General features: G+C 40.5%; 1 protein-coding gene, 1 long non-coding RNA gene and 6 other non-coding genes across 8 annotated transcripts; all 8 read right to left on the bottom strand.

Moving 5' to 3' along the window:
- Window positions 1-2,117: 2,117 nt before the first annotated feature.
- On the bottom strand, window positions 2,118-4,698 carry LOC119790395 (zinc finger MYM-type protein 1-like). Its single transcript, XM_038295938.1, has 2 exons — window positions 3,560-4,698; window positions 2,118-3,237 (listed from the first exon to the last, which is right to left on the bottom strand). The coding sequence occupies exons 1-2, from the start codon at window positions 4,696-4,698 to the stop codon at window positions 2,118-2,120; spliced, it is 2,259 nt and encodes a 752-aa protein (XP_038151866.1).
- Window positions 4,699-4,892: 194 nt separating this feature from the next.
- Window positions 4,893-7,433, bottom strand: LOC119790393. The gene is made up of 2 exons (XR_005281719.1): window positions 7,241-7,433; window positions 4,893-5,090 (listed from the first exon to the last, which is right to left on the bottom strand). It is a non-coding gene; the product is annotated as an uncharacterized LOC119790393 (long non-coding RNA).
- A 2,086-nt stretch (window positions 7,434-9,519) lies between these two features.
- Window positions 9,520-9,591, bottom strand: trnaw-cca. The gene has a single exon. It is a non-coding gene; the product is annotated as a tRNA-Trp (tRNA).
- Window positions 9,592-10,574: 983 nt separating this feature from the next.
- On the bottom strand, window positions 10,575-10,646 carry trnaw-cca. Its single transcript has one exon. It is a non-coding gene; the product is annotated as a tRNA-Trp (tRNA).
- Window positions 10,647-12,038: 1,392 nt separating this feature from the next.
- Window positions 12,039-12,110, bottom strand: trnaw-cca. Its single transcript has one exon. It is a non-coding gene; the product is annotated as a tRNA-Trp (tRNA).
- A 1,392-nt stretch (window positions 12,111-13,502) lies between these two features.
- On the bottom strand, window positions 13,503-13,574 carry trnaw-cca. The gene has a single exon. It is a non-coding gene; the product is annotated as a tRNA-Trp (tRNA).
- A 668-nt stretch (window positions 13,575-14,242) lies between these two features.
- trnaw-cca lies at window positions 14,243-14,314 on the bottom strand. Its single transcript has one exon. It is a non-coding gene; the product is annotated as a tRNA-Trp (tRNA).
- A 668-nt stretch (window positions 14,315-14,982) lies between these two features.
- Window positions 14,983-15,054, bottom strand: trnaw-cca. The gene has a single exon. It is a non-coding gene; the product is annotated as a tRNA-Trp (tRNA).
- Window positions 15,055-15,484: the final 430 nt, after the last annotated feature.

Here is a 15,484-nt window from a genome sequence, read left to right as displayed (position 1 = left end):
CTGTGAGCTATACAAATGCAAACCAGGGTTGCAGGGGGGGTTTACTCCAAGTGACATTTTTCTAAAAGGTAAGAAAATCTCTGATACAAAGAGATCAGGCTCAGTATAGCCTCTTACATTTTAGCTTGAATTGATTTATTTAATTAAAGTATAGAGACCAAAACAGATCTTTAGCTGACAGAGCAATACATTTAGAGCAGTAATTATAAAAAAAAAAAAAATTGCATTTAAGATAAAAAATAAAATGTTGTCTGTCAATATGCTCAATTCACAATTACTTAAGTGGAAAAGTTTCAAGAAATGAGTCTGAGATGATTCACTTTATAACATGGCGCATTATCCTGTTGGAAGTAGCCATCAGAAGATTGGTACACTGTGGTCATAAGGTCCGGCCAGGTCAAGATCAGCAATTGCTGATCCATTCAAAAGAAGTTTCTTTTGAATGGATTTGATTAAAGTTTAAGTCCCTCGGTATAAAATAAATATTTTGATGGAGATGAGAAATCTGCTTCCTCGTTGGTGAATAACCAATAGTTTGGATCCAATCATTTAAATAAACAGTGTTAGTTTTTTTTTTTTAAATATAAGAATTGTGCTATAATTTCTAGTCACCGATCTGTTGCTGCTATATTTTAATTTGACGAACCGGAATTTGTCGATGTTCTTTTTCCTTTTTGGTGCGATTGCAATTGCGGATCTTGACCTGGCCGGACCTTATGACCATAGTGTACCAATCTTCTGATGGCTACTTCCAACAGGATAATGCGCCATGTTATAAAGTGAATCATCTCAGACTCATTTCTTGAAACTTTTCCACTTAAGTAATTGTGAATTGAGCATATTGACAGACAACATTTTATTTTTTATCTTAAATGCAATTTTTTTTTTTTTTTTATAATTACTGCTCTAAATGTATTGCTCTGTCAGCTAAAGATCTGTTTTGGTCTCTATACTTTAATTAAATAAATCAATTCAAGCTAAAATGTAAGAGGCTATACTGAGCCTGATCTCTTTGTATCAGAGATTTTCTTACCTTTTAGAAAAATGTCACTTGGAGTAAAACCCCCCCTGCAACCCTAATTTGCATTTGTATAGCTCACAGCATGTTCATTTACATGTTAAAGCCTCCCCTAGAATTCCATGGGGGGGAGGCATGGGGGGAACACTGCCTAACAAAGTCCACGTCAATTTCTGACAATTTACGGGAGTTTTCGGCAAAGCCTGCAAATTGCCGTAAACTGCCGCTAACCTGAAGTTCCACGACAATCTACAGTGCCGCATATTGACGAAAATCCCACTTTTCATGCAGTGATCCACTTTGAAGAAAACTGCAAAGTTAAATCTCTTAATGACGAAATAAACAAGCCAGGCTCCTGGATGCTTGAAAATAAAACTGAAATCCAGAATGGAAAAAAAATTTAGAAATAAGTAAAGATGTCTTAAATTAAGTGTCCTTACCAGGGACGTGCAGAGACCGTTGGAGGGGCGGGTGCTCAAAGTTAAAAGAGGGCACATGGGGCACGGATTTAAAACATTATACAGAAACATACCTTGCTGTACAACTGGTTGAAATGTACCAACCCATACTGTAAATAATGGAACGTAGAATCAAAATACACCCTATCACACATACTCACATATTTGTTTGAGGTCAGTGCAAAGCGAAATTAGTCTGTGTTTTACCTCATGGAACAGCTTCTGTTGAGGGGGTTGGTGCTTCTGTGTTGCTGGAGTTGGGGTGTATTAATCTGATAGTACAGACACTAAAAAGAACATGGGAGAGATAGCAGCTGATTAAACAAGTGGTGTGTGTTCATGCAAGATGCAAAGATAACTAACATTTAAAATGGCTCACTCTGACTGACTGCTTAAAAACCAGTTGCTCATTCAAAGCCACAAACACAAACAATACTTCAGGTTTAAAGGTTTCAACCTGTATTTATTAACAAACATATATTCACATTGTATAAGTAACTGTAACTGAAAGGGTAACATTATTTGTGGGAGAAAGACAATAGAGAGAAGGTGGCTCTGTCTTTCTGTCAGTTTCTGTCAGGGTCTGTGCCTTAGTTTTTTTTTTTTTTTACACATCACAGTGGCATTTTTATTTTTTGCAGTTATAACAGCAACCTTCTGTTGCCCATGCTCTTAAAAATGTCAATGACTTCACTGAGGTTGACTGGAATATCCTTTTCAATTGCCAGTAAAAGAAGCTCTGACAACCTTTCTTCTGTGCAAAGGGTGCGAAGTTTTGTTTTCACCAGTTTGAGTTTTGAGAAAGAGCGTTCAACAGTAGCTGTAGAAACTGGAAGAGTGCCGTATGTCTTCAGCAGCTCAGTCAAGTTGGGGAAAACCAGATGTGCATTGTTTTCTTTGACCACTGAAAGAATAGATGTCACACTGATGGATGAGGGGCATGAGTATGAACTATGTAAGACCTTTAGTTCTGTCTGCAATTTGTCTTCTTCATCAATGTTGTAGAACTTGCAGAGCCTATTCACAGCTTGCAGTGCCTCTGTTGGAATTTGGGCTGTTTTCCAGTTCTCTGGGACTATCAGGCAGTGGAGGGCATTCAGGATTTCCCATGTGGAGTTATCTTCAGCTTTAAAGCGTCTCTGAAGCTCTTGTGTCATTGTGTCCACAAAAACGTAATACACCTTAACACGATAGTAGTCCTGCAAAGTAGGGAATGTGTGGTCAGCAGTTGCTGTTGTGGCAGTGACCTTGAACTTTGCTGGCATTTTCCTCCTCCGAGCTTGACCAGGAATCTCAGTTGGGGGGTCAAGGCCCACTGATGCAGCCTTCTCTGTAGCCTGTTTAAACATCTTCTCAAACTCCTCCTCTGTTCTGCTGTAGGCCAGCCTCTGAAAAACTCCATCTACAACTTTGTATGCTGTCGCTAGCTCTATGTCTTTCTGCTGCAAAGCATCAGAGGCCATCGCAGTCACCTGGAAGATTGGGCAGGTGATCTCCAGACACAGGAAAAATTCAAAGTTGATGCTCCTGAGAAGAATCAATGCATCACCTGCCGAAGAGTCTGGTGGGTCTTGCTGTGTCATTTCCTCAAGAAACTGCATGACAGCTGGGAGGACCTTCCTCAGAGTCTGAAGGGCAGTTTCTCTGCAGGCCCACCGTGTGTCTGAGAGCTTCTGCAGCTCCAGTGGACGCCGATCAGGGTACATAGTCTTCTGCATTTTAATAAATGCAGAGTGTCGTTTGGATGAGTTGGCCACAAAACTATAAAGTTTTTCAACTAAGTTGAAAAAGCTGACAAAACAGATGGTAGACTGCACTTTCAACTAACACCAAATTAAGACAGTGAGCCTGACAGTGTACATACAAGGCCTTTGGATTTCTTTTTAGAATTCTTGCCTGAAGTCCCTTAAAGCATCCGCTCATATTTGCAGCCCCATCATAGCCTTGACCCCGGATGTTTTCCAACTTCAGGCCATTTTCTTCAAGTAGAGCTATAACTATCTTTTCAAGAGCATCTCCACTTGTGGTATGAATGTTACACACCTGAAGAAAGCGCTCCTTGATTTGCATGTTATGCACATACCTAATCACAAAAGAAACTTGTTCAGTGCGTGCAGCATCCGTGGTTTCATCCATGAGAATTGAAAAGGTTTTGCTCTCTTGGATTTCTTTTTTGATTACTTGTTTGACTGATATGGCCAAAGCTTTGATCATATCATTCTGACTTCTGTTGGAGAGAAGTGAGACAAGAGGTCTTCTACCAGTTCCCTGCTTCTCTTTTATTGCTTCCAGGTATAATTTAATTACACTATCATACCTGCTAAACAGCTCCACCAACTCTAGGAAATTACCTCGATTTTGGCTGGACAGGGTCTCATCGTCTCCTCTAAAAGGCATACCCTGTCTTGCCAGGTAAAGAGTGGTTGCCAGTAATCGGGACAAGATTTCTCTATTTTTTTCTCTTTCCCTGTCTTGAGCAGCTTGTAATGCGCGGTCACCCATTTCAAAAGCTGCCTCCAGTGATTTCTTTTTTAAGTTGTTCCACCTCACCATACCACACATGTGTGATTCTGAGGCACAGTGTTCTTTAATTCTCTCTAGAGCCTTTCTCCACCGATTAAATCCTTCTGATTTCCATGTTTTGCGCCCTTTGTATTTATCCTCACACAAAAAAAGACGGCAGCTGAAACAGAACATGGCATCAAGACTTGGTGAGTACTCCAGCCATGTGTTGTTCTCATACCATTTCTTTTGAAATGATCGCCCCTCTTCATTTTTTGGAAAGGATGAAAGCGCTGGTTGACACGGTCCAATACTGTTGCAAAACTGAATGAAGGCCTCATCACATTTAATATTTAATTGTAGGACATGGGCACGATCATTTGGGTGAGTAAGTTCAAGTAGGTGTGAGAATGTTTGCCTATCTCTGGTTTCAATCTCCTCCTGGTTTGATGCTCCTTCTACCTCCACATTTTGTGTAATCTGTAAATCAAGCTTTCCCTCTCTCACCCCAACCTCTGTCTCCTGGTTTGCTGCTTCCTCTACTTTAACATCCTGTGTGGGCTCCTTAACCCCTGAGACCATTCCTCCAGTCTCTGGCTCCTCCTGACTTTCTGTTCCTAGCAAACTCTCATTTCTCTGAGGCACAGTGTCTTCCCCTGTCTTTCCTTCCATCTCCTCCTCTTTCTCTCCTTTCATCTCCTGCTCTTTCTTTCCTTCCATCTGCTCTTTCTCTCCTTCCATCTCCTCCTCTTTCTCTCCTTCCATCTCCTCATCTGACCTATGATGACTCACTCCCTGTCCATCTGGAAATCAGGCAGAATTTGCTCTTGGATTAATCTAATTAACACCATACACCTAATCATTAATCGATAAATTTATCAATCAATCAATAATTAACACACTATACATATTATAATGTAACAGAACAACATTGAAATTTTGTTTGTTACTGTTGTTTTCTCTAACTGAATATGGCTATAAATAACTGGTGCATGTGTTGATCTTACCTTTTGTGCTCTTTGTCATCCAGCTGGTGAGTGATCCACTGCCTTTTGCAGCCTCACACAGCTCCTTTTGTTTTTGTTTTAACCTCCTCTCCTTACGAGGCATCTCTGCAAAATGAAATAAGATACTCAAACTACAATCTGATCCACATAAAACACACATACAAACAAAAATTGACATTGCATACCTTTTTAAAAAAAAAATGTACTGCATAGCCACAAGTTTAACCCATTAATATTTTGCCCTTTATTATTCCTAATGCTATAAAATAAAAATTTATTAAATGATATAGAAATAACTTTTTAAAATGTTTTTTTGCTTTTATTTAGTTTGACTATTAAGTTTGCGCATGACAGCAAGGGTCCAAAAGTTATACAATTTGTCTGTATGCATATTAGCCTATATGGGCATATTTAATTTTTTTGTGTAAATAAAGGAGAGGTTTAGAAATTCAAAACTCAAATTATTTTTGTTGTGCAATGGTCCAAAATGATGTGAATATGCATACTGCACAGTTTTAGTGAAATAAGACAGGAAAAAAACACACCTGCTTGAGAGTAAGATACATACACTATATTGCCAAAAGTATTTGCTCACCCATCCAAATTATTGGAATCAGGTGTTCCAATCACTTCCATGGCCACAGGTGTATAAATTCAAGCACCTAGGCATGCAGACTGTTTTTACAAACATTTGTGAAAGAATGGGTCGCTCTCAGGAGCTCAGTGAATTCCAGCGTGGAACTGTGATAGGATGCCACCTGTGCAACAAATCCAGTCGTGAAATTTCCTCGCTCCTAAATATTCCACAGTCAACTGCCAGCTGTATTATAAGAAAATGGAAGTGTTTGGGAACGACAGCAACTCAGCCACGAAGTGGTAGGCCACGTAAACTGACGGAGCGGGGTCAGCGGATGCTGACGCGCATAGTGCGAAGAGGTCGCCAACTTTCTGCAGAGTCAATCACTACAGACCTCCAAACTTCATGTGGCCTTCAGATTAGCTCAAGAACAGTGCGCAGAGAGCTTCATGGAATGGGTTTCCATGGGCGAGCAGCTGCATCCAAGCCATACATCACCAAGTGCAATGCAAAGCGTCGGATGCGGTGGTGTAAAGCACGCCGCCACTGGACTCTAGAGCAGTGGAGACACGTTCTCTGGAGTGACGAATCGCGCTTCTCCATCTGGCAATCTGATGGACGGGTCTGGGTTTGGCGGTTGCCAGGAGAACGGTACTTGTCTGACTGCATTGTGCCAAGTGTAAAGTTTGGTGGAGGGGGGATTATGGTGTGGGGTTGTTTTTCAGGAGCTGGGCTTGGCCCCTTAGTTCCAGTGAAAGGAACTCTGAATGCTTCAGCATACCAAGACATTTTGGACAATTCCATGCTCCCAACTTTGTGGGAACAGTTTGGAGCTGGCCCCTTCCTCTTCCAACATGACTGTGCACCAGTGCACAAAGCAAGGTCCATAAAGACATGGATGACAGAGTCTGGTGTGGATGAACTTGACTGGCCTGCACAGAGTCCTGACCTCAACCCGATAGAACACCTTTGGGATGAATTAGAGCGGAGACTGAGAGCCAGGCCTTCTCGTCCAACATCAGTGTGCGACCTCACAAATGCGCTTCTGGAAGAATGGTCAAAAATTCCCATAAACACACTCCTAAACCTTGTGGACAGCCTTCCCAGAAGAGTTGAAGCTGTTCTAGCTGCAAAGGGTGGACCGACGTCATATTGAACCCTATGGATTAGGAACGGGATGTCACTTAAGCTCATATGTGAGTCAAGGCAGGTGAGCAAATACTTTTGGCAATATAGTGTATCTCTCTGCACTTTCACATAGCAGGTGAAACAGGCAGTAACAACAACAGAAACCTGACGTACTTCCTCCCCATAGCACGCTGTGCGTGTGTGGTGGTCAATTAGCTAGCGGCAGGGATGCAACTACCTACCTACATTCTGGGGCAATGAAAGTATTATCAAAGTATTTAAAAATGACTGGCAGGAACTAATCGGTGACATAATAAGAAGTTAAATACAGAAAATCATTTTACCATGATCGTTTCTGCGCCTCCTACAGTACCAGTGCCCTATAGCGCATACCCACTTTTTGCGCCGCTGGCTAGGGCTATAACTTGTGAGAGGTGTGTGCAAATTTGCACAGCACAGAGGATGCTCATTGCTTACTTTACTCGGTCAGTCTACTCATCTTGGAACAATAAACCTTGCACAAACTAACACCACTGCAGCACCTACTTACCTGACCAGTTGTTTACTTTTTCTGGAATCGGGAGTCGCAGTGGTTATCCGCAGCAGCAGGGCACGTCACGGTAGTAAGGTTAGCTTGAGGGCACGTTGTGTGAAGCTGACGCGGCCGGTCACATGATCCAGTATATCATGTGACCGGCCACGGTTACCATGGAACAGTAGATCTAAATTATAATTGTTTTGGACATGCACAACACACAAATACACACGCACACACACGCAAAAAAAAATTAAATAAATAAATAAATAATAATAATAATAATAAACCCTACAAAAGGGCACTTTGAGATTCAGGGACAAAGGGGCAGGTGCTCAAGCACCCTCCGCCCCCCTCTCTGCATGTCCCTGGTACTTACCCTCGATTTGAATAGATAAATCAGATAGTTTACCAATGGAATGATGATTTTTACACTTGAAATGAGATAATTCAATAATATGCACTTGAAATAAGACAATACAGTTGTGTTTTCTTAGTTTAAATCTAAATTGTCTTGTTCCATTGGCAAAATGTCTCTTTTATCTCCTCAATTTGAGAACAAATAAACTTAATTGAAGAAAAACATCAGTTGTCTAGATACCATTTTTCCACTTCTTGATTAAAAAGAGAATTTGAGAAAGACGTTGCTGTTTTTTCAGATTACATTTCAGTAAATTATTATTTTAGTATATTTTATTGTTTTTTTTTTTCTTTTTATATTTTTCAGTTTTATTTTTGGAAATTTCTGCATGGGTTTCGAATTACATTTTTTTCTAGTTTACTGTTCCAGATCAAATTCTCTTCAAGCAGAATAAAGCACAACTGATTCTGATGATTAAAGCTCAGCTAAAGTCTGTTAATCAGCTATCAATTGAAATCTGCTGTGCTTTAAGGCTGAATGACAAGGAGTGTTGGAATTCAACCAGACCTCGGCGCTGCTCTATGACGTAATCATCCTTCGAATCTGGCCTTCTAAGGACACAGCCCATGAATTCGAACAGAGCCCTTCGAAAACCTAGGACGTGTCCTCCAAGGACGCGGTCTACCTAGACTGGATCCTTCGAAGTTCTTGAAAATAAGGAGACTGGAAGAGTTTTGGCTGTGAATTCGACCAGGTCTACCCTTCGGCGGGTTTTACCGCCGTATGCTCTGTTGCTTAGCAACCGCGAACGTTGACACACAAAGCAGGAAAATAATGTATACAGAAGTTTTCAAAACTGTTTATTTATTTCTTTTCTATTGTAAAGTGAACAAAGACTCACAAGAATCCAGAATGGAATAAATGTTCCAACCGGGAGCAGGAACAAATAAAATCAAATGTAATGATAGAAACCTTAGTCAGTTAAATAACATGCTGCTGTCATTCTGCACATCTCTGATGTTGCTCCTATTTTCAAATATCCATTACTGTAAAAATGTCCATAGCTGCATATTGGTTATTTATTACCCAGTTTAATATTGTTAAAACACTTTACAGTATTTTATTGTTTATATCTTAACTCTTCCCTATTATGTTATTCCTATACATTTTTCTAAGGTCCACATTTGTGTGACCATTTTCAGTAATGTTTCTGCTGCTGTAAATTTGCCCATTGTGGGACAATAAAGGGATTTTCTATTCTATTCTATAAAAGGGGTAGAAAGAAAGTAAATCTAAACAATGTATTTATAAAAAATATATCTGCAAAATCTCTAATATTCAACAACAATAAATACGTAGTCAAGCATATTGTGCAAAACAGCAATAAAAAGATAAAAATCCTATCAGATTTATAGTCCCCACCCTGCAGATATATTAGAATCTGTCCTTAAATTACAGCCAAACCCATTTAATCAGTAACAGATTAAAACCTTTAGATAAATCAAACTTTACTGCCACATATCTGACTCAATAACCATTAAAACAACTATTTTTCATTAATCTCAGACGGAACTATTAAATGACTTGTATTATATTAAACTGAACTTCCAATTTTCACCACTGTTCGGCGCCAAGTAACCTTTCCTCTGATCACGGCTTGCTTGGTCTCACAATGAATCCTAGGATATCCAAGAATACCGAGGGTACATCGGACCCGTCCTTCAAATCAGGCAAAAAGAAGGCAGCATTTTAAGGCCGCATAACTAGGACTCTTGGAATCCGACCAGATCTCGGCGCCGTGCTATGACGTAATCGGCCTTCGAATCCGGTCTTCTAAGGATGCATCCTAGGTTTTCGAACAGAGCATAGGTCTTTTTGCACAGCTTTAATGCCAAATAGTTCAAAAGGATTCCTTCAAAAAAGCCATGAACAATGACTCTGACGTGATTTGAACACACAGCCTTCTGATCTGGAGTCAGAAGCGCTACCATTGCGCCACAGAGTCCTGAAAAACTAGATCCCGATATCACAAGAACATATTCCGCAGACAAAAGATCCATGTCTAGCAAATAAAAGTATATTCCTGATATTGATTTCCTCATTTACAAGACAGAAGAATCCAACTGCCTTCTTCTGGAACAGGTGATTGTGATTCTGCATGAAGAGGCAAGGTCTTTTTGCCATGTGTGAGTTGAACATTGATGAAGCCACAGCCTTCAGGCCAAATATTTCAAAAGTATTCCTTCAAACAAGCCATGAACAATGACTCTGACGTGATTTGAACATGCAGCCTTCTGATCTGGAGTCAGACGCACTACCATTGCGCCACAGAGTCACAAAAATGGACATCCCCATATCACAAGAACATATTTCGCAGACAAAAGATATGACACACTAGATAGTTGAAATAGAATACCGTGATCCATGTGCAGCAAGCCAAAGTGGATTCCTGACATTGATTTCCTCATTTACAAGACAGAAGAATCCAATTGCCTTCTCCAGTAGATCTGGTTGCAAATCAAAAAAGTAAAAAGCCATCTACTGGACATTGTTTCCAAGTTCGAAGACATTTTGTTTCCCATCCAGGAAGCTTTTACAATCAAGATGTTTGAAAATAGCATAGAGTTCAAGGCTGTATACAATAGCCCAACAAACCCATGTTTTGTTTTAGAAAACATGGAAACTGAATCACACAAACCTGTACACCCCTTGGAAAAGGGGTCATTTTGCTTCTTTTGTTAACCTGCAAAGCCCCATACATGTCTATGTCTCTGAAAGGGGGAGGGGTCATTAAAGGGAATAGTTGGCCTGGCTCAATAAACAAGGTGTTTTTGCCATGTGGTAGTTTCACATGTCACTGAAAGAGGTGTCATTAAAGGGAATTGGGGTATCTCCATGAATAGGCAAGGTCTTTTTGCCATATGTGTGAGTTGCAAATTGATGAAGCCACAGCCTTCAAAAGTATTCCTTCAAACAAGCCATGAACAATGACTCTGACGTGATTTGAACACGCAGCCTTCTGATCTGGAGTCAGATGCGCTACCATTGTGCCACAGAGTCTCAAAAATGGAAATCCTCATATCACAAGAACATATTTCTCAGACAAAAGATATGACACAGTAGATAGTTGAAATAGAATACCGTGATCCATGTGTACCAAGCCAAAAGGTATTCCTTACATTGATTTCCTCATTTACAAGATAGAAGAATCCATTGCCTTCTCCAGTAGATTTGGTTGCCAATCAAAAAAAGTTAAAAACCATCTACTGGACATTGTTTCCAAGTTCAAAGACATTTTGTTTCCCATCCAGGAAGCTTTTACAATTCAAGATGTCATTAATAGCATAGAGTTCAAGGCTGTATACAATAGCCGAACAAGCCCTTGTTTTGTTTTAGAAAACATGGAAACTGAATCAGACGAACCTGTCCACACCTTGGAAAAGGGGTCATTTTGCTTCTTTTGTTAACCTGCAATGCCCAATACATGTCTATGTCTCTGAAAGGGGGGGGGGGGGGTCATTAAAGGGAATTGTTGGCCTGGCAGAATATGCAATGTGTTTTTGCCATGTGGTAGTTTCTCATGTCTCTGAAAGGGGTGTCATTAAAGGGAATTGTGATTCTGCATGAATAGGCAAGGTCTTTTTGCCAGGTGTGAGTTGAACATTGATGAAGCCACAACCTTCTGGCCAAATAGTTCAAAATAATTCCTTCAAACAAGCCATGAACAATGACTCTGACGTGATTTGAACACGCAGCCTTCTAATATGGAGTCAGACACGCTACCATTGCGCCACAGAGTCACAAAAATGGACATCCCCATATCACAAGAACATATTTCGCAGACGTAAGATATGACACACTAGATAGTTGAAATAGAATAGCGTGATCCATGTGCAGCAAGCCAAAGTGTATTCCTGACATTGATTTCCTCATTTACAAGACAGAAGAATCCAATTGCCTTCTCCAGTAGATCTGGTTGCCAATCAAAAAAAGTTAAAAACCATCTACTGGACATTGTTTCCAAGTTCAAAGACATTTTGTTTCCCATCCAGGAAGCTTTTACGATTCAAGATGTCATGATAGGCATAGAGTTCAAGGCTATATACAATAGCCCAACAAGCCCTTGTTTTGTTATAGAAAACATGGAAACTGAATCAGACAAACCTGTCCACCCCTTGGAAAAGGGGTCATTTTGGTTCTTTTGTTAACCTGCAAAGCCCCATACATGTCTACGTCTCTGAAAGGGGGAGGGGTCATTAAAGGAATAGTTGGCCTGGCTCAATATGCAAGGTGTCTTTGCCATGTGGTAGTTTCACATGTCTCTGAAAGGGGTGTCATTAAAGGGAATTGTGATTCTGCATGAATAGGCAAGGTCTTTTTGCCATATGTGTGAGTTGCAAATTGATGAAGCCACAGCCTTCAAAAGTATTCCTTCAAACAAGCCATGAACAATGACTCTGACGTGATTTGAACACGCAGCCTTCTGATCTGGAGTCAGACGCGCTACCATTGCGCCACAGAGTCACAAAAATGGACATCCCCATATCACAAGAACATATTTCGCAGACAAAAGACATGACACACTAGATAGTTAAAATAGAATACTGTGATCCATGTGCAGCAAGCCAAAGTGTATTCCTGACATTGATTTCCTCATTGACAAGACAGAAGAATCCAATTGCCTTCTCCAGTAGATCTGGTTGCCAATCAAAAAATGGTTAAAAACCATCTACTGGACATTGTTTCCAAGTTCGAAGACATTTTGTTTCCCATCCAGGAAGCTTTTACAATTCAAGATGTCATTAAAAGCATAGAGTTCAAGGCTGTATAAAATAGCCCAACAAGCCCTTGTTTTGTTATAGAAAACATGGAAACTGAATCAGACAAACCTGTCCAACCCTTGAAAAAGGGGTCATTTTGCTTCTTTTGTTAACCTGCAAAGCCCCATACATGTCTATGTCTCTGAAAGGGGGAAGGGTCATTAAAGGGAATAGTTGGCCTGCCTCAATATGCAAGGTGTTTTTGCCATGTGGTAGTTTCACATGTCTCTGAAAGGGGTGTCATTAAAGGGAAATGTGATTCTGCATGAATAGGCAAGGTCTTTTTGCCATATGTGTGAGTTGCAAATCGATGAAGACACAGCCTTCAAAATTATTCCTTCAAACAAGCCATGAACAATGACTCTGACGTGATTTGAACACGCAGACTTCTGATCTGGAGTCAGACGCGCTACCATTGCACCACAGAGTCACAGAAATGGACATCCCCATATCACAAGAACATATTTCGCAGACAAAAGATATGACACACTAGATAGTTGAAATAGAATACCGTGATCCATGTGCAGCAAGCCAAAGTGTATTCTTGACATTGATTTCCTCATTTACAAGACAGAATAATCCAATTGCCTTCTCCAGTAGATCTGGTTGCCAATCAAAAACAGTTAAAAACCATCTACTGGACATTGTTTCCAAGTTCAAAGACATTTTGTTTCCCATCCAGGAAGCTTTTACGAGTCAAGATGTAATGAAAAGCATAGAGTTCAAGGCTGTATACAATAGCCCAACAAGCCCTTGTTTTGTTATAGAAAACATGGAAACTGAATCAGACAAACCTGTCCACCCCTTGGAAAAGGGGTCATTTTGCTTCTTTTGTTAACCTGCAAAGCCCCATACATGTCTACGTCTCTAAAAGGGGGAGGGGTCATCAAAGGGAATAGTTGGCCTGGCTCAATATGCAAGGTGTTTTTGCCATGTGGTAGTTTCACATGTCTCTGAAAGGGGTGTCATTAAAGGGAATTGTGATTCTGCATGAAGAGGCAAGCTCTTTTTGCCATATGTGTGAGTTGCAAATTGAGAAGCCACAGCCTACAGGCCAAATAGTTCAAAAGTATTCCTTCAAACAAGCCATGAACAATGACTCTGACGTGATTTGAACACGCAGCCTTCTGATCTGGAGTCAGACGCGCTACCATTGCGCCACAGAGTCACGAAAATGGACATCCCTATATCACAAGAACATATATTTCGCAGACAAAAGATATGACACACTAGATAGTTGAAATAGAATACCGTGATCCATGTGTAGCAAGCCAAAAGGTATTCCTTACATTGATTTCCTCATTTACAAGACAGAAGAATCCAATTGCCTTCTCCAGTAGATCTGGTTGCCAATCAAAAACAGTTAAAAACCATCTACTGGACATTGTTTCCAAGTTCAAAGGCATTTTGTTTCCCATCCAGGAAGCTTTTACGATTCAAGATGTCATGAAAAGCATAGAGTTCAAGGCTGTATACAATAGCCCAACAAGCCCTTGTTTTGTTATAGAAAACATGGAAACTGAATCAGACGAACCTGTCCACCCCTTGGAAAAGGGGTCATTTTGCTTCTTTTGTTAACCTGCAAAGCCCCGTACATGTCTACGTCTCTAAAAGGGGGAGGGGTCATTAAAGGGAATAGTTGGCCTGGCTCAATATGCAAGGTGTTTTTGTCATGTGGTAGTTTCACATGTCTCTGAAAGGGGTGTCATTAAAGGGAATTGTGATTCTGCATGAAGAGGCAAGCTCTTTTTGCCATATGTGTGAGTTGCAAATTGAGAAGCCACAGCCTTCAGGCCAAATAGTTCAAAAGTATTCCTTCAAACAAGCCATGAACAATGACTCTGATGTGATTTGAACACGCAGCCTTCTGATCTGGAGTCAGACGCGCTACCATTGCGCCACAGAGTCACGAAAATGGACATCCCTATATCACAAGAACATATATTTCGCAGACAAAAGATATGACACACTAGATAGTTGAAATAGAATACCGTGATCCATGTGTAGCAAGCCAAAAGGTATTCCTTACATTGATTTCCTCATTTACAAGACAGAAGAATCCAATTGCCTTCTCCAGTAGATCTGGTTGCCAATCAAAAACAGTTAAAAACCATCTACTGGACATTGTTTCCAAGTTCAAAGGCATTTTGTTTCCCATCCAGGAAGCTTTTACGATTCAAGATGTCATGAAAAGCATAGAGTTCAAGGCTGTATACAATAGCCCAACAAGCCCTTGTTTTGTTATAGAAAACATGGAAACTGAATCAGACGAACCTGTCCACCCCTTGGAAAAGGGGTCATTTTGCTTCTTTTGTTAACCTGCAAAGCCCCATACATGTCTACGTCTCTGAAAGGGGGAGGGGTCATTAAAGGGAATAGTTGGCCTGGCTCAATATGCAAGGTGTTTTTGTCATGTGGTAGTTTCACATGTCTCTGAAAGGGGTGTCATTAAAGGGAATTGTGATTCTGCATGAAGAGGCAAGCTCTTTTTGCCATATGTGTGAGTTGCAAATTGAGAAGCCACAGCCTTCAGGCCAAATAGTTCAAAAGTATTCCTTCAAACAAGCCATGAACAATGACTCTGATGTGATTTGAACACGCAGCCTTCTGATCTGGAGTCAGACGCGCTACCATTGCGCCACAGAGTCACAAAAATGGACATCCCCATATCACAAGAACATATTTCGCAGACAAAAGATATGACACACTAGATAGTTGTAATAGAATACCGTGATCCATGTGCAGCAAGCCAAAGTGGATTCCTGACATTGATTTCCTCATTTACAAGACAGAAGAATCCAATTGCCTTCTCCAGTAGATCTGGTTGCTAATCAAAAAAAGTTAAAAACCATCTACTGGACATTGTTTCCAAGTTCAAAGACATTTTGTTTCCCATCCAGGAAGCTTTTACGATTCAAGATGTCATGAAAAGCATAGAGTTGAAGGCTGTATACAATAGCCCAACAAGCCCTTGTTTTGTTATAGAAAACATGGAAACTGAATCAGACGAACCTGTCCACCCCTTGGAAAAGGGGTCATTTTGCTTCTTTTGTTAACCTGCAAAGCCCCATACATGTC

This window comes from Cyprinodon tularosa, unplaced genomic scaffold (assembly GCF_016077235.1).
Source record: "Cyprinodon tularosa strain WSP-4 unplaced genomic scaffold, ASM1607723v1 ctg363, whole genome shotgun sequence".
In the NCBI taxonomy this organism is placed as follows: Eukaryota; Metazoa; Chordata; class Actinopteri; order Cyprinodontiformes; family Cyprinodontidae; genus Cyprinodon; species Cyprinodon tularosa.
The sequence above is the reverse complement of the archived record's forward strand: the minus strand, read 5'-3'. Positions and strand labels throughout refer to the sequence as shown.

Coding starts and splice junctions, on each gene's coding strand:
- LOC119790395 (XM_038295938.1), bottom strand. CDS start 4,698: ATGGAAGGAAAGAAAGAGCAGGAGATGAAAGGAGAGAAAGAGGAGGAG. Junction 3,238..3,559: donor CAAGTTTCTTTTGTGATTAG/GTATGTGCATAA, acceptor AAAACTTTATAG/TTTTGTGGCCAACTCATCCA.